General features: G+C 41.3%; 1 protein-coding gene across 1 annotated transcript in view; it reads right to left on the bottom strand.

The window, feature by feature from the left end:
* Cfap61 (cilia and flagella associated protein 61) overlaps positions 1 to 19239 on the bottom strand; it is a 300156-nt gene that overhangs the window by 130698 nt on the left and 150219 nt on the right. Inside the window, exon 18 of the mRNA XM_059258957.1 lies at positions 11353 to 11480. Within this exon, the coding sequence (XP_059114940.1) occupies positions 11353 to 11480 (128 nt within the window). The remainder of the gene's footprint in view (positions 1 to 11352; positions 11481 to 19239) is intronic.

The raw sequence follows: 19239 nt of genomic DNA, 5'->3' as shown, positions 1-19239 counted from the left end.
ATTAAAGAATCAGCTTCAATAACTGCACTCAATTGGCTGCAGTCAACTTCCGATGGCAGCCACTCTGCTCCTCATCTTCCTTTGCAGCACTTCTGGAACCACTGTACCACCTGTTAGCAGTTCCCGGGCCAAATGCATTGTGGACGTGAGTTGTCTCTGTTGCTTTAAAACTCATTTTGAACTCAAGTAAGAAAACGGTTCAAATTTGCTTTTGGTTTAATATAATTTTCACAGTATAAAATAACTATGAAATGAACAGAAAGTAATACATTATTAGCAAAAAGTAAAGTGAGAAAAGCTCATTGGAGTGACGTATCACATAACCACAATTACTTAAGAATGCATTTCAATATCAAATGACAAACTTCAATAATGCAAAAACTATAACCACTTTTGTCAGCCTAATATTAACAAAGGGGATTATCCAAGAAGACACAGCACAGATGCAAAAAATCCTCAATATTTGCCAGCCAAATTCAAGAACATATTAAGAAGATATGTGCCATGACCAAGTTTGTTTCAATCCAGAGATATATAGTTCAGCACACACAAATCAATAAATATATGACAGCACATAAATACACTTAAAAGCATAAATCACATGACCATCATCAATAGATACATAAAGGACCTTTGACCAAGTTCAACATTCATCCTTGAGAAAAGCCCTAGAGAAACTAGGAACAGAAGACATATACCTCAGCATAATGAAGGCTTTATATAATAAACCTATAGCCAACACTGGTCTCAATGAAAAAAAATGAAAGCCTTTAATCTAAAATCAGAAACATGACACACTTTTCTATCCTTATCCAATATAGTGCTTGAAGTCTTAATTAGAGCAAGGTGAGAAATAGAAATAAAAGCAATAGAAATAACAAAGAAGCCAAATTGTCTCAATTTGAAGACAATATAATTCTATCCTTAAAAGACCCTAAAGACTCCACTGGAAAACTCTAAGATGTAAGGAACACTTTCAGCTAATTAGCAGAACACAAAATCAACATATAAAAATCAGTAATTTTCCTATAGACCGGTAATGAACCTGCCAAGAAAGAAACAAGGGAGGAAAATAGTCATTCACAATATCTTAAAAAAATAAATACCTCAGGAAGTTAAAGACCTCTGCAATAAAATATTTTTTATTTAGTGTGTGTGTGTGTGTGTGTGTGTGTGTGTGTGTGTGTGTGGCAAATGCACATACACGTGTGTACTCAGAGGCCAGAAGAGATGTTCAGTGTCATGTTCTATCATTCTCTGCAGTATTCCCTTGAGACAGCCTCTTACTGAGCCTGGAACTGGGCTGGTGGCACCCAACCCCCAGGGGTCCTCCTGTCTTTGCCCCTCTCCCATGCTGATGATACAGGCACATAAGACTACATCCGGCCTTTTATATGGACTCTGGGTTTTGCAGTCAGGTCCTCATGCTCAAGTAGCAAGCATTCTGACCCACTGAGCTATCTCTCCAGCTGTACAGCATAAAGTTTAAAACACAGAAGAAGGGAACTGGAGACACTAGAAGATAGAGAGACCATCCATGCTCATGAATTGGCAGAATTTATATATATATATATATATATGAAATTACTGAAAGTGGTCTACATGTTCAACACACTCCCCACCGAAATGCCAACATTCTTCAGAGAACCACATAAATAATCCTAAAATTCCTAGGGAGACAGTCACAAAACCAACCTGTGGTTTGTGCTGCCTGCAGAGCATTCTGGGACCAGAGCCTAGCAGAATCCTCATCAAAGAGACTAGAGAGACTTCACCCAGCACCTGATGGGAGCAGATGCAGAGTCCTACAGCCAAACATTAGACAGAGCTCAGGGTGTCCTGTGGAGGAGAGGAGGAGGGTTGGAGGAACCAGAACCAGAGGAGTTCTACAGAACATGGTCCTACACAGAATCAAGTGATCAGGACTCATGGGGGCTTGTGGAGATCAGGGAGCCTGTAGGGGTCTGACCTAGGTCCTCTGCATATATGTTATGGCTGAGTATCCTGGTGCTTCTGTGGGACTCCTAACTGTGGGAACAGGGGCAGTCACTGACTCTTTTGCCTGCTTAGGGGACCCCTTTCCTCATACTGGATTGCTTCATCCAGCCTTGATATGATGGTATGTGCCTGGTCTTATTGTAGCATGTTGTGCCATGTTTGGTTGATGTCCCTGGGAGGCCTGCTCTTTTTGGACGGAAAACAGAGGCTGGGGTAGATCTGGGGGAGAGGGGAGGTGGGAGAAATCTACGGGGAGGGGAGGGAGGAGAAACTGCAGGTTGGGGTGTAATATATGAGAAAAGAATAAAAAGAAAATCCTAGGGAGAACAAAAAGACCCTGAATAGACAAAGAATCCAAAGTAGAAAGATCAGCACTGGGAGCCTTGCACCTGGCCTCAGATGATACTACAGAGCTACAGGGCCCCACACAGCATAAGACTGTCCAGAAACAGACACACACAGCAATGAAATGGAGGACCCAGAGGAATGCTCCCATGCTGCTAGAGCCACCCAAGCTTTAACAAGGAGTCAAAACATACATTGGAGAAAAGATGGCTTCTACAACACATGGTTCTGGAAACACCAGACATTCACACAGAGAAGAATGAAACTAGTTCTATATCTCTCAACCTGCACTGAAATTTAATTTAAAGCAGATCAAATACCTTAATGGAACACTCAAATCTCTGAAACTGCCAGAAGAGAACACAGGGGAATGTTTCAAGATGTCGGTGTAGGCAAAGCCTTTTCAAAAGGGATTCCAGTAGCTAAGGAAATTATACCAAGAGTGCTGTGGGATGGTCTGTATGGCAAATGTGTTGCTGATTAGTCAATAAAACACTGATTGGCCATTGGCTAGGCAGGAAGTGTAGGTGGGACAAGGAGGAGAATAAAGCTGGGAAGTGGAAGGCTGAGTCAGAGAGACACTGCCAGCTGCCACCATGACAAACAGCATGTGAAGATGCCGGTAAGCCACGAGCCATGTGGCAAGGCATAGATTAATGGAAATGGATTAATTTAAGCTGTAAGAACAGTTAGCAAGAAGCCTGCTACGGCCATACAGTTTGTAAGCAATATAAGTCTCTGTGTTTACTTGGTCGGGTCTGAGCGGCTGTGGGACTGGCAGGTGAGAGAGATTTGTCCTGACTGTGGGCCAGGCAGGAAAACTCAAGCTACACAAGAGTTGACAAATAGGATCCCATGACATTAAAAAGTTCCATACAGCAAAGGAAACAGCTTACAGAATGTGAGAAAAATCTTCACCAACTACACATCAAACAGGAGATTAATACCTATAGTTCATAAAGAACTAGAAAACCCCTAAATATCCCCCAAATAATTCAATAAACAGATGGGCAAATGAATAGAACACACAGTTTTCAAAAGAAGAAAAATGCAGATATCCAATAAACATTTGAAAAGGTATCCACTAGCCTTAGCCATCCGGGAAACACAAACTAAACCACACTGAGCATGCGTCTACATCGAGCTTACCATCATCGAGAATAGAAGTGGCAACAGATGCCGGTGAGGTTATGAGAAAAGATGACCCTTATTCACTCTAGATGGAATGTAAATTGGTACAGCTACTGTAGAAGCCAGTATTTGGAGGTTTCTCAAATACCTAAAAGCACAACTGCTATATGCTCTGGCTATACCACACCTGGGGACGTATATCCAAAGGAAAAGCACACCACAGAGATACCTGTACATGTTCATTGTTGCCTTATTCACACCAGCCAAGATATGGAACCAGCCCCGATGCGTATTCATAGATGAATGAATGAAGAAAATGTAGCATATAGATGCAATGGAGTTGTACTCAGTCTTACAGAGGAGTGAAAGTGTATCATTTACAGGATAAAAAGATGGAGCTGAGATGTTCATGGTCAGCAAAATATGAGCCAAACTCAGAAAGACAATACCATGTTTTCTCTCACATGTACACTATATACACACCAATTTATAAACACATACATGCACGCATACAAGAAATGAAGGCAGGGGAGCTATGAGGCAGGAGGAAGGGACTTCAGGGGGGAGACAAAGAGAGGAAATGGAAGAGAAGAAAGATAAAACAGCAATTTTCTTCATGTGAGATCTAGATTTAGCTACATATATGTGTTCACACATGTGAAATAAAAGCAGAAAAGAGACTATTTGGTGAGAGAGGGGAATCAGTCAGAGGGGGAAGGATGGGGGGAAAGGCAGTGTGGGACAGATATGAGGAAGGTAGACCGATACAAGTGTATGAAAATGTCATAATGGAACTAACTAAACTAACTAAAGATCCTAACTAAAACATTACAAAAATAAATAACAGATAAAATCTAGTGCTCCCAGCCCCCACTGGAGACAGACCCATACAGTGTATTTCAGGCCTGAACTAACTATGTAGCCTTAGCTGGCCTGGAACTCCTGACAATCCTCCTGCCTCAGCCTGAGCGCTGTGACTACAGGCTGAGACACATGGACTAGCTTTTATCCCTTTGCAGTCTTACTTTCTTGGTGAGGCAACACCTCTTGCTAGCCTGGAAGGCTTCTGGGCTTCACTGCGATGCTCCTTTTCTGGAACTAGTGTTATCCTGATGACTGACTGTAGTGGGTAGCTATTCCAGCTTTGATCTGGAAGTTCCAACCCCCATTGAGACTTCGGCAACTGCCACGCCTACAAGGCGGGGCCAAGGGAGGCGCCTGGAGACCCGAGACCTGGATGGGCCAGCGCTCTCTCTCTCTGTTCCGGGACCCTGGATGGTGGAGGTGGGCCAAGCAGAGCTCCAGAGAACACCGCTGGACTGTGATACACCTTCCCCAGACCCCGTGACCTACCTATCCCTTAATTTGTAAGTTACACCATTAAATAAATCTCCTTTTAACTACGTGGAGTGGCCTTAATAATTTCACCAATAACTGACATGTGCCTTTTAATGTAAGAATAAGGAGTTCCTTCTAGCCTTGCCTAGGGTTGGTCAAGTCCCTTGCCTAGGTTGGCAGTACCTGAGGGTCCCCTGCTGTGACCCTCCATCAGCACAGATGAGGACAGAGTAGCTCTCATGCTTCAGCACTGACTCACGGACAGCACAGGCAGGCTAACTGCCAATGAAGTCCTTTCTCCATTTCTCAGTGGTTGAAGCTCTAAAGATGTCTCGCTAAGAGCAGTGCTGACGAGCATGTAAATAAAACAACCAGATGTCCCAAACCTAGAGCTTTCTATCCTAAAGAGCCAGGCAGTAACTGACCCGCTGTTCCATCAGAACTGCAGCTTCGGGATAACACAAAACCATTACCTGGAAGTCCTGAGCATTGTGAAACAATCCATAATTCCCAGGAGTAGGCCTTCAGGCCTGTTTTCCTCAATCTTTTATATCAAAAAGCCAGCATCTATTCCTCTATGGTCCCCACTCCAAGTAGAATGCACTCCCCTTTGCTAGACTAACTGTTGACTCTCACAGAGGCCTGTGCCTTGGCAGAGCAGAGAACAGGAAAGGTTAAAACACCTGGGCAGACGGAGCCATCACTGACCCTTCCTTGGCTCCCTTCCCAGCTCTTTCCCTTAGGACTCAGTGCCCTTAGGACTCAGATGCAGCAGACTCGGGAGAGGAAACAAATTACCTACCTGCACCTGCCTTTACCCTGCATGACCTTGCACTCCCTCCCTCTCAGGGCTCCTGGCAACTGCAAAAAGAGCCGAGAGCAAACAGGGCTGCCAGCTCCAACATCCAGTGCTGGAGGAGCCACAGGCTAGGCCCAGGAGGGGGTGGAGGCTCGGGACTAGGATGCTGCCCTGTGCCTCTAGGGAAGCACTTGCCACGTGTCATCTGGTATTGGTGACTCTAGAGGCCATGCCATAGGAAAGATGTAGGGCTGATTTGAGGCCACATAGCCAAAGACATGAGGATGTGTCCCCACAGATACACAGATGGACTGCAGCTAAGGTTAAGATGGAACATTAGAATAAAAAATTAAAAAAAAAAAACCAGAAACCCCAAACAGAGTGGTGGCATATGCCTCCAATCCCAGCAAATCAGAAGACGGATGAAAGAGAATCACAAGTCGGAGGCCATGCTGGGAAACACAGTGCAAGTACACCCATTAAATTATTTTTAAAAATTTAGCCTCCTAATCTCCTGCATGCTCCCATGGCCTGGAATGTGCTGGGTGCTGACTCTGAGGAACCCATGTCAGGACCCAAGCACTGGCAAGGATGGGTATAACAAGGGCAGAGAGAGTGCGCACCGACTGCTTTGAAAGGAAGAGATGTGCACTTTGCTCTCTCTCTCTCTCTCTCTCTCTCTCTCTCTCTCTCTCTCTCTCTCTCTCTCTCTCTCAACAGGGTCTCTCTGTATAACAACCATGGCTGTCCTGGAACTCGATTTGTAGACCAGGCTGGCCTCAAACTCACAGAGACCTGCCTGCCTCTGCCTCCTGAGAGCTGAATGTAAAAGCAAAGAGTATCTGTCATGTCACAAGACGACAGGACTGCCAGGTCTGGAAGAAGAGACGCCTGTGCTGCACTTCATGTGGACTTTCCACATGTTAAGTCTAACAAAGCAGCTCAAGGGCCCAGGCAGTGTTCACCGCGCCCCCACCCAGGAAAAATCTTGCTTCCAAAATGTGGATTTAATCCCCATGGGTAGGTAGCATTTGGTGAAATGTCTTCTATTTCATTGCAGACCAAATTGTGTATAAATTTAGTTCAAGTGGCAACTAAACCAGTACAGTGAAATATGCAGTAAGTTACTATGGTGATTGCTAATTTAAAATAATTAGAGAAAATAATGAGAAGACTATTTCCTCTCTCAAGGATTAGAGATCTGTAAACTGATACCAGCCTCCTTCCAGTGAACATAATCTCTGTAATGAAGATAGAGAATTGTGAGTGCTTTAGAAAGGTCGCTCTGATTGGGGAATTTAATCAACCCAGTACTTATACCAGAACTTATATTTGTTTTTATTGAATCTAAGTCAATTCCATAAAAGGAAAATTACATGTGTATATCTTAATGTAATCATTCTAAGCAGAACATTATAAGTATTACAGCCAAATTAAGATTTAAGACCTGTTGATAATCATTTGTTGATTTCCCCAACTTCAAAACTCCACCCCACTAATTCATAACTCAAATTTGGGCTGCATAAGGCTTGCTGTTCAGAGTCTTAGGAGCAGGGACCCGGCAGGAGAGTCAAATGTCAAACACTCAAGTTACATACAGTGCAGCACCCACAGGGAAGTGAATGTTCACAGTTTTCCGTGTGACTTCATTTCTGTCATGGAATACTGCTAAGTGGCCAGAGGCTTGCGGCATTTGAACTCTGTTGTGAACTTCAGTAACAACACACAATGTACTTCTGGTTAACTGAGGTTAAGTTCTGGATCTTTGAACAAGTTGTCTAGAAAGTTAAACAATAGACTAGCTCTTTTCTTTTTTTCTTTTTCAGGTTAATGTGCCATCAGATAAGCAAGTCACTCACTTATCTTCCTGATAGTCAGGCATGAGTACTTGTTGGGGGGAGGGGTGTCCTTAGCTAACTTCCCGGAAGCTCCATTCATCCTCTAGGGCTGCTAACTGTTGGCTTCAAGAGGAGTCATGATGAGCTGGATTTTCCTGTCTTCCTCTGGCCTTAGAGCTCCCATAGCTTTGAACAATAGCTGGAGTTTTCCCTGTCACCCCAAATAAATGCTCTGCTTTCCACTCAGGTCTCTGTGCCCTCTTAAGACAGGTTCTCTACAAATATCTGCTAGAGCAGGGTATGGTGGCACACACTGCTAATCCTAGCATTTGGGAGGCAGATGCAAAGGCAGATGCAAGAAGGCCAGCTTGGTTTGCTTAGTACAGTTCCAGGCCATCCAGGAATACACGGTGAGACTTTGTCTAAAAACAAACAAACAAATAAAGATAGCACCTTGAAAGGTAAACAGTTGTTAAAAACTGAGCTATTCATGCTAGTGAGGAAGTAGAGTAAGGGGAACACTCATCTATTGCTGGTGGGAGTGCAAACTTGTGCAGCCACTATGGGATCCCTGTGGCAGTTCCTCAGAAAGATGGGAAATAATCTACCTCAAGACCCAGCTATACCACGCTTGAGCACATAGCCAAAGGGTGCTTCATCCCACTACTGAGACACTCACTCTACCACATTGACTGCTGCTTCACCCTGCAGCAGATGGGAACAAATATGGAGACCCACAGCCAGACAATATGCAGAGAGTGAGATAGCTTGGCATACTAAGCCCTATCAGGGATGACTCCATCAAATCCCTCCCCTCAGGGCTCAGGAAACTCTGTAGAAGAAAAAGTGGAAAGAGTGTAAGAGCCAGAGGGGATGGGGAGCAGGTCCTTTCAGTCACAACAGAACCAATGCACAGGTCCTTTGAGCATATATTATGGCTTCCAGTTTTGTGTTTTTATGGGATTCCTCTGTGACAAATGTGTGTGTGTGTGTGTGTGTGTGTGTGTGTGTGTGTGCTCATGCACACATCTATATGTGTTTCTTGCGCTTTTTATTTGGCTCTTTTTCTTATTTGTTTGCTTTGTCCTATTAAGTTTTGCTTTTGTTTTATATTATTATTATTATTATTATTATTATTATTATTATTATTATTATTTAGACGCCTGGTTGTTGTGTAATGAGAGACAAAAGGAGTTTGACTTGGATGGAGGGAAGAAGGAGAGGATCTCAGAAGAGCTAGAGGAGGGGCTGTAATCAGAATATATTGCATGAAAAGGTTCTGTTTTCAATTAAAGAAAAATGGAACAAAACAAAACAAAAGCAAAAACAAAAAAACCTAATCAATCAACCAACCAAACAAACAAACAAATAAAACCCAAGATACCTTTCTAAGAGTAAATGAGGGAGAGTTAGTAGGCACAGGGGTGCTGTTGGTGGGAGATATAGCTTCATATGTTCTAGAGCACAGTTAGATAACTACTGTTGCAACAACTAATTGGATATTTCAAATTAGCTGGTAGAAAGGACCTTGTTCCAAACACAAAAGTGGGAGATGTGCTAGTTACATTTTATATAGTGTTTTGAAATATTAACCATAACTACTAAACATACACATACTATGTGTCAATTTAAAATGGAAGAAAAGAGAAAGTTTTTGTTTTGTTGTTGTTGTTTTTATTTAAAGAGTAGATGAAGAAATCCAGTCTGAGAGAAGTCGGGAAGCACAGGGCTCCTAAGTCAGGACTGGCAATGCCAGGGCAGGAGCCCAGGTCCTTAGACTCCAACACAGGGTTCCTCTGTTGTGGAGATTCAGTGAGCAGGTAGAGGGGGAGAGACTGGTAAAACCCGGAGTCCTTAGGAACTGTCCATCTGGAAATGGGCTCTAAAAGGTAGCTGTTGAGAGAACAGCATGGGAAGCCACACAAACCTGCCTTGCCCCCGAGGATTGTGCCCTAATGTCTGGCATGGGGCTAGAAGAGAAGTTCTGACTGCTATGCCATTTCTAAATACCTATCTTTGATGCAGTCAAAACTAGCCCCCAGGGCTGGGGCTCTTGCTGCTCAAGTCTGATGATCTGAGTTAGATCCCTGGGACCATGTGGTAGAAGAAGAGAACCAACTCCACAGAGTTTTCCTCTGACCTCCACACATGTCTTGTGGAATATTACTTCAACTATGCAAAGATGTGCTACATTTGTTTATGTTGTGGAATAGTACTTCAACTATGTAAAGATTGCTACATTATGTTGTGGAATATTACTTTAACTATGGAAAGGTGCGTTGCATTTGTTTCTGCTGCATTTGTTTTTTTGTTTTTGTTTTTGTTTTTGGTTTTTGGTTTTTCGAGACAAGGTTTCTCTGTGTAGCTTTGCGCCTTTCCTGGAACTCACTTGGTAGCCCAGGCTGGCCTCGAACTCACAGAGATCACGATATAAAGAAGTGTTACATTTACTTGTGATGCATTTCTTTAATGATGTAAAGATGTGTTGCTTTGCCTGCCTAATGTATCTGATTGGTCTAATAAAAAGCTGAACATCCAATAGTTAGGCAGGGGAGGAACAGTCATGCCTGGTGGGCAGAGAGAATAAAGTAGGCGGAGGAATCTAGGCTCGAGAAAGGAGAGAATGAGAAGAGAATGAGGGAGAAAAAAGGGAGACGCCTGGGGCCAGCCAGCCAGGCAGCTGCCAGCCAGCCAGCCACGGAATAGGACATACAGAATGAAAGGAAGATAAAAAGTCCCAGGCAAAACACAGATGAAGAGAAACAGGATAATTTGAGTTATAAGAGCTAGTGGGACAAGCATAAGTTAAGGCCAAGAATTCATAACTAATATTAAGTCTCTGTGTCATGATTTGGGAGCTGGTTGGTGGCCCAAAAGAAAGCTTGCTACACTCATGTATCTTGGCATGTTCCAGCTTTTACACATACAATAAATAAATGTAATAAAAATTTGCTAGGCATGATGGTGCACATCTTTACTCTCAGCACCCGAGAGACAGAGGCAGGCAGATCGATGTGAGGCCAGCATGATCTAGCCAAGGCTAGATAAACTATGAGTAGGTATACCAGTTACATTGTAGAACCTCAGGCTCACACCCCAGCCCACTTTGGAGCTTCTGATTCTGCCTGCCTGGTATGGGCTTTAGGAATCTAAATCTTTACCAAGGATTTGATGTGATTCTTACGATTGTCTTGATAAAGTAAACACATGTAGAACAGGACTAGCAGAGGCTTTTGTGAAGGGGTCATATGGTACCAATTTTATTCATTTTAGGCCTCATAATCTGTGCTGAGATACTCAACTTTGGAACTGAGGCACAAAAATAGTTGCAAGTAACACATGAAAGTGAATATAGCTATGATCCAAATGAGTTCTACTGATTTGTCCTATTCCATCCCACATCTAGAATGTTCCACCAATTCATGAATCCACACAGCTGTGCAATGGATTAGCAAACAATCTCAAAGTCTGTTTTCTCAAGTGGGGAGAGAGTCCCCCATGTTTGAACAATTACAAGGCATTACTAAGTCAACCCTATGCAGGAAATCAAACCCAATAACGGCTGTGCAAGGGTCACAGAAAAGTGGATAGACAGGTGTTTTTAAGAAATGAATATGGTGCTGGAGGAATGGCTCAGTGGCACCCAGCACTTGCTGCTCTTCCAGAGGACAGAGGTTCAGTTCTCAGCATCCATACCTGGAGGCTCCCAACCTCTAACTCCAGTTCCAGGGAGTCAGATGCCTTCTGGCCTCCATGGGAACCTGCATGCACGTGGTGCACATAAACTCACACAGGCACACACATTTACACATAAATTAAAAGTGAATATATAAAAAGTACAAGAAAAATTTTTATTCCTCAAAAATAAACAGATAAATGACTAAACAGAATGAAAGAACTCACCAAAACACCAGAGTCTCTAGGAATGAAATTCCAACACTGGATGCACCAACCACAACGATTCTGGCATTGACAGTGACTTTTGGTTCTAACGTTAGTTTCCGGTTTGTGTGGTTTAAGGCATAACCCGACTGCAAGAAAACAAAGAGAAAAAAAAAAAAACTTGAGGAAAATATACCTGAATCAGTGCCCCCGATGAACAATTACAAGGCCTTACTAAACCAACCCTTTGCAGGAAATCAGATCCAATAATGACCATGTAAGGGCCACAGGAAAGTGGATACAAATGTGTTTTTAAGAAATGAATATGGTCCTAGAGGAACGGCCCAGTGGCACCCAGCACTTGCTGCTCTTCCAGAGGACTGAAGTTCAGTTCACAGCAAGTACATCTGGTGAGTCACAACCACCTCTAACTCCAGCTCCAGGGAGTCGGATGCCTTCTGGTCTCCATGGGAACCTGCATGCATGTGGTGCAAATAAACTCACACAGGCACACACATACACATAAATTAAAAATGAATAAATAAATATTTTAAAATGAAACAATATAGTTGCTGTGGAACAATCCTTTTATACACTGTAAAGATTTGTCACTAGAATTGGTTTCATAAAAAGCTAACTGGCCAGTAGCCATGCAAGAAGTAATGGGTGAGATAAAACTAAGGATGTTGGGATGAAGAAGGGCAGACTCAGAGGAGATGCCAGCAAATGCAGAAGAAGCAGGATGTGTAGAAAATGAGGTAACTAGCCATGAGCCATGTGGCAGAGAGTAGATAAGAAATATGGGTTAATTTAAATGTAAGAGTAAGCTAGTAACAAGCCTGAACTAACCGGCAAGCGTTTACAATTAATATTAAATTTCTGAGTGGTTATTTGGGAGTGGCTGCTGGCACAGGAAAATTCCACCTACAAAGGGCATTGCAATGTGGGGTCAGAATTTCCATGTGGAATCTGACAAGGCTTGAGGGAAAGTTCTACAAAATGCATAGTGATGGAGCCAAATACAGCTTCCTAGTTTTGTGTCTCTGATGCCTGCCACAGTACAGAGACGCCCGCAGCTGCCAGCACACCATGGGCTAAGCTGCATGGTGGGTTCTGGCAGTCTCTCACATGGGCTGCAGTACAGAGAGGCATCTCTCAGCACTGCCTGTGGGCTTGAGCTGCCAGCACGGGCTCCACCAGCACACTGCATGGGGGGTTTGGCGTTTTGCTCATGCAGATAGAAAAGGTTACAAATATACAGTAAAGACAGATTCAGATGGAAAAAAAAAACCCTCTAAATGGGTTACAGTGTATTTAAAAAATATATAAAGGCTTGGGAGATAAAAGAGAAAGAGGACATACAGTCTTAGATTTTAAAATATAGTTTTAAAATAATAGTAAAGTCCTTAAAAAGGGAGTAAAGTAATATAAAATAAAAAAGCCACATAAAGACGGAAAATACACAGAGAGTCTGAATACTGTGCTATGGTGTTCTTTGAATCTTTTGATAACTGAGGAAGGAGTAATAGCTGCTAAGACACACTGGTTATGAAAGCTGCTAAATTAAACCAACCTATATATTTAAAAAATGTCTTAACTTCAAAATGTAAGTGAAAAAATGTATTACTCTGAGGAAGAGGTTATGCTTTTGTTCTCACAGAAGATTAAAGGCTGCAGATTCATTTGAGGTTAAAGATGATCAGGTTTGATCAAGGAAAACCTCCTGAAATCCTGACTACAGACATAAAGAAATAAACCTACAAAAACTACAAAACATTTAATGTATATTTTACCTGTTCAAATGTAAAACAAAAAATTATCTTTGGCTAACCTGTGTGCAACACAGTCTGTACTCATATTAATACAAAAATGTATGTTACCTTTAAAAGTTTATGTATTTTCAGAACAAGGAGACCAGACACCATAGAAAACAGGTGGCCCAGGTGATCTAGCATCTCAAAATGCCTCTGTTATAGTCTCCTCAAAATTCTATATCCAAAACAGCTTCCAAGGCTGCTAGCTGAGATGGTCCAGCCTCTGAAACTACTCCAGATAAGACCTAACAATTATACCAATTTTATGAAGGTTCCCTCAAAGGTAACAGTGCCCACAAACAATGGGAAGTAGTCTAGAGAATGACACCCACATTCCCAAAATATTGGTTATAAATGTTTGTTATCATTGGGGGGGGGTTTGGTTACAAATTGTTATTCATCATAATAAAAAAAGGCTAAACAAGTCAAATACAAAGATCTCTTTCTGAAAGAAAAGGAAGGATATAATATATAAATGATGAGATAAAAGGGTAGATTATTGAATTCACTTAATCCAAAAAAACCACCATTAATCTCAAAATATTTTACATTGGTATGGATTTTGGGTTGTTTTTGATACAAATTTAAAGTTAATTTTGTTATACTGTGTATATGTTTTACTCTTGTTCGGGGTATTGTGTTTATGCAGCTCATTTTAAATGCAATATATAGTTTAAAAATACAGATTAATAGTCATCTATAATAGTCAAATTTATAGTCATATTAGGTATGTTTTCAAGGTCATACACAGACATATTTAGATATACAGATGGTTTCCAAAGACTTCAAAGACCTACAGATTATGGCACTTAATATATTTAATAACCCAAGGCTTTTCATGACAGTGAGACATGTCTGCTCCTGACAGCACCAATTTACTTCAAAGAAGGTGATTGGCATCAAAGAAACTCCATATGGAGTTTACTTTATGGCAAAAGCTAGCCATTTGGGCAAAGAAATTGCCTTTGCCTCAATTGCTGACAGTATACTGTACAAACTGGACCAGCAGGACTCAAAGAAAGTAACTGCCAAACTTTGCCAAGACAAGGTAGGACAGTCCTTCAAAATTCTTTGCTTCACAAAAAAAGTCTGTCAGATATCCTAGGCCTGTAGGCCAAAGATGGACACCTCAACATTACAGAGGAACCTTGGGTGACTGTCCAGACAGCCAACTGTTTCTGTCATTTATATAGTTTTGAAAGTGGCTTACACTGCACTTTCTGTTTACTCAGGTAAATATCCTCTGGGGTCTTTGATGGAGTTGAAGACTAGATAGTTATAGTTATAGTTTTCCTTAGTTATGATAAAAGGTAAATTAGGTACAAAACTTTGGACTCACAAAGATAAGATAGATAATAGAGTATTTTCTCTAATTTTGCCAAATATAAATGGAGTGGATATTGTAACTGTAATTCTTACTTCACTGTTTTTGTTGTATATAACTTTACTATGTTAAAATTAAAACCTTCCATTTTAATTAGACAAAAGGGGGAAATGCTGTGGCATAATCCTTTTGTACACTATAATGATTTGTCACTCGAATTTTTTAAATAAAAAGCTGACTGGCTGGAAGGCAGGCAGGAAGTATAGGCTGGACAACCAAACTAAGGATGCTGGGAAGAATCAGGGTGGAGTCAGAGGAGATGTCAGCAGATGCAGAGGAAGCAAGATATGTAGAAAATGACATAACTAGCCATAAGCCACATGGCAGAGAGTAGATAAGAAATATGGGCTAATTGAAAATGTAAGAGTTAACCAGTAACAAGCCTGAGATTTTACAAGCATTTACAATTAATATTAAGTTTCTAAGTGGTTATTTGGGAGTGGCTGCTGGCACAGGAAAACTACACCTACATATAGTAATTTGATTAATATCTAGGCTGTCACAAAAAATGCTTGATTTGAATGGTTTTGTCTTATGGTAAATATTTCATTAAGACCCAGAGCTCTTAGTGATTAGAAATGGCAAGATAAATAATCTTACAAGATGGCCCAGGTATTCCCTGGGAATTGTAGTCTCCTGTCTTTCCTTATGTCCAAAATTTTGAGTGAAATTAAATTACTTTACTTGAAGCCAAGGATTTTCACTTATTCACCTCTGTATCTTTCACGTCATTTAACTACATACAGCCAGCACTTTGTAGTCAGCAGACCCTTGACAATATTCATTGAATGACAAACATTTGCCAAATGATGAAAATGTGTTGAATGCTAAGAACTATTCAGTTTTTCAGGAGCCTCAGTACCAGGGAGGACTCTAAGAAGCACAGACCATAACTATGGTACCTTTAAAATTCATCTTTGCAAAAATGACCCCGATAAGTTGCTTGGTTGATTTATTCTGATGAGGCTAGACAATAACAAACAAAGGCTTTACAGAGAGGGAGTGTGTGTGTGGAAGATGGAGGTGTAATTCTTGAAAGAAAATAATACAACACACTGAAAGTCTCTGATTCTAATTTTAATTCAACATACATACACTTTTATTGGGTGATTTGGTGATACTTAATACTATGTGTCTAGAGAATTATAATTATCACTGGCTTCTCATAAACAATGGGGGCCAGAATCAGTGGAATGACTAGATCAACACTAAATCAGCTACAACTCATCCTCTGGATCAGAAGCACACATCCAAACAGATGAAATCCATTTTTCATTTTCTCAAAATCCCAAGCTTTTAGGAAATCCAGTAAGCTGATGAGAGAGTCCTACTTTAAACTGTGATCCTATTTACCCTTCAATGCCTTGAGTGTCGTGACCATGGGCTTTTCCATTCTCCAAGTAACATTCAAGATGAGAATAAACCCTCTGTGCATTTCTAGTCATCCTAGCAATATGGAGGCAGAAAAAAATATTTAAAAGGATTTTAAATAAAGTTGGAAGTGTCTAGACTCTCCATAGTTAATATTGCTAGTGTCTCTTAGCATGTTTCATTACCCACCTTTAAATTGACACCACGGATTCTGGAAGAGACTGGACCCACAACCATCTTAAGAAGGGGTCTAATGGACAAATCACATAACCTTAACCCCCTGCTCTACAATTGGCCCAGTATAAACATGTGACCTGCGTTGGCCCAATCAGAGTGAAGCCCAGATCTTCCTGCTTCCTACATATCCCAAGATGCAGATGGGAAACCTGAAATGGCAAAGTCATCATAAAGAACAGCATCCTGGGTTGGAACTCCAAGAGAATCACAGAGAACTACAACAAAAATTATTTTCAATCACTTCTCGAAGCCCATGTTACCTTTGGATTCTTCAGTGACATAAGCAGTGAGTATCAGTCACACATCACCACCATAGTGCTTCGTAACAAACCATTCCAAAATACACTAGCTTAACACTGTCGCTTGTTCTCACTCATAAAATTCCAGGTTAGCAAGAAGTGAACTGATCAAGGTCAGATTCAGCTGCAGCTGTCTCCATCATGTAGATTCTTTATTAGCCTTGTCTGTCTGTCTGCCGGCCTGCCATATAGATAGATAGATAGATAGATAGATAGATAGATAGATAGATAGATAGATAGATAGATAGATAGATAGATATGTATATAGTTAGATATATATGTATATAATAAGAAAGATAGATGATAGATAGATAGATATGAACAGACAGACATATCTACTCTCACTGATAAGTTACATAATCCAAACTCCTCCTTATTCAATGTTTAGCCTAGCACATTAAACATGTAATCTAGGTTGGCCTAATCAGAGTAAAGCCCAGAGTTGCATGACTTCACAAGAAGCAGATGTGAATCCGAAATGGCTACCTTATTCTCTGCCCACCCCATGCATACTATTTCTTATGAGAGACTATTGGGACTTATTCCTACAGTAGCAATGGTAGACAGGTGAGAAGGGCAGGTGAAAACCAGCAATGCTTCCTATTTCTAGCCCAAACAAATCATATGCTGGAGCTCAGCACTCAGTGGGTAAAGTTACTCACTTCTAATGGAAGACCTTAAGTCATACAGCAAAGGGCATGGTCTAGGACGAGAAGAAAAGTGGGACTGACAGAGCTCACTGCATTTCCTCAATCATTTAGGCCATTTTGTTTCTTTCATATGCAACTGAAAACTTCCTAGCTTGATACATTTTCTACATGAAATGTAGAGAATTCATGTTCTTCAAATAAACATCAGTTATGTAAAACATGAAGTTCATGCTGGTTTGTGTGGGTGCTCCAGGGTTCCACATGCCCTGGCCTACTGTACTCAGCTTAATTTCCAAGACAAGCAGACTACAGGTCCACTTAGCCAGGCTCGGCTTTGGTGGTTCAGAGTAGAAAAGGTAGGAAGTATGGAGGTTATAATGACGGCATCTCATTGCAGGACTAATTAACAGACTTAAAATGCAAGCATCTTAACAGATGTCAAAAGCCAAGCTTCCTCCCATTAGCAGGCAGGCTCAGATATTCTCTTCCACCATGGGAAGTGTAAACTATTACTGAACCATGGGCAGTAATGAAATTCCCTAGTAAAGAATTAGACATCATTCATGAAACGGCTCCAGTATCACAGATACAAAGGCAGGCCGGATGAGCAGGATGGCTTTTGTTTCCTGCACAATAGCGGTGACACCAACAGCCACCAGGCCTCAGAAATCACCTTTCTAACTGCTAAATACACAGAGCAGAGTGGCGTGGGGGTGTCAAGAGTTAGTGATCAGTACCAGGCAGGGGCAGTCGGTGTCTCAGAAGAATGGGCATGGATCACAACAGTCTTCCTGTAAACCCAATTTTGTCTCCAGGTTTTGATTAAAAACATACCCACGGTCAGATAGGATGAACTCTCCTGAAGGAAGGGGGCGTGGGGAGAGAAGCTATCTTTTTAAAATTAGTAGATGCAGTTATAAATGTCTCAAGACTTTTTTTTTTTCTGCCCAGCATACAACCCTCCCTCAGTGACAAGTGCAAGAGAAGCCTGCTGCTTCTGCCTTTAAAGGGCTTGTTTTTCCTATAAGCACAAAGCAGGCTGCTATTTAGAATCTTTATGTTTCTTCAAACTGTTAGGTTTGCATGGGAAAGAAAACAGGTATGGCCAGACGAGGCGGTGCACAGCTGTCAGCCGGTACACGGGAGGCTAAGGCAGGAAGACCACGAGTCCCAGGCCAGTCTGGGCTACACAGCAAGACCCTTTCTCAAAAGAACCAAACAAAACAGAAAGAGAAGCCCCTCTGAGCCGTGCCAGCTGGTGGTTTTTTTTTTTTTTTCATCCTGAGCATCTACCAAAAAAAAAAAAAAAAAAAAAAAAAAAAAAGCCTCATGAGTGGGAGGTGCTATTGGGCCTGATTACCTTAACAACAAAATTCAAGTGCACGTTATCTATTGATACTGGGTTAACTTACAATTTTATTCTTTTTTCTTTTTTTTTAAGATTTATTTATTCATTATGTATACAGAAGAGGATGCCCGATCTCATTACAGATGGTTGTGAGCCACCATGTGGGTGCTGGGAATTGAACTCAGGACCTCTGGAAAAGCAGTCGGTGCTCTTAACCTCTGAGCCATCTCCCCAACCCCTACAATTTTATTTTTAATGTAGTCTCATGTAGCCCAGACTGGCTTCAGATTCGCAATGTAGACAGACAAGAATGATCTTAAACTTCTGATTCTCCTGTCTGCACTTCCCAAGTGCTGGGATTACAGATGAGTGCTGACACAGCCATTTTTATGTAGTACTCAAGCTAATTCAAGTCCATGTGTATGTGAAGCAAGCACTCTACCAACTCAGCTACATCCCAACCTTCTGACTCATATTTCAACACAGAAGTTAAACGTGCCTTATAATCAAAATATTTCAAGAATAAGCAAAGGGACTATGAACTCATCATGTATATAACACAGTGATGGTATGGATGGAACATCAGATTCTTCTCTCTGCATCAGCTCACAATGTCTCTGACTTTATTCTTCTAATGGTACTGAATTAGAATCTTAGACAAAAGGCTGGTTCCCACTGTTGGCATGACCATATACTCCTTCAGGAAGGACTAGCCAGAGGCCGTGATGCATAAACTAATCTTTTAAAGTTAAATGGTCTTTAAAATTGACATTGACTTTGGTAATGACATTGAAACATAAACTTT

This window comes from Peromyscus eremicus, chromosome 4 (genome assembly GCF_949786415.1).
Source record: "Peromyscus eremicus chromosome 4, PerEre_H2_v1, whole genome shotgun sequence".
Lineage (NCBI taxonomy): Eukaryota > Metazoa > Chordata > Mammalia > Rodentia > Cricetidae > Peromyscus > Peromyscus eremicus.
Note: the sequence above shows the minus strand (reverse complement) of the source record. Positions and strands in the feature narration are given on the sequence as shown.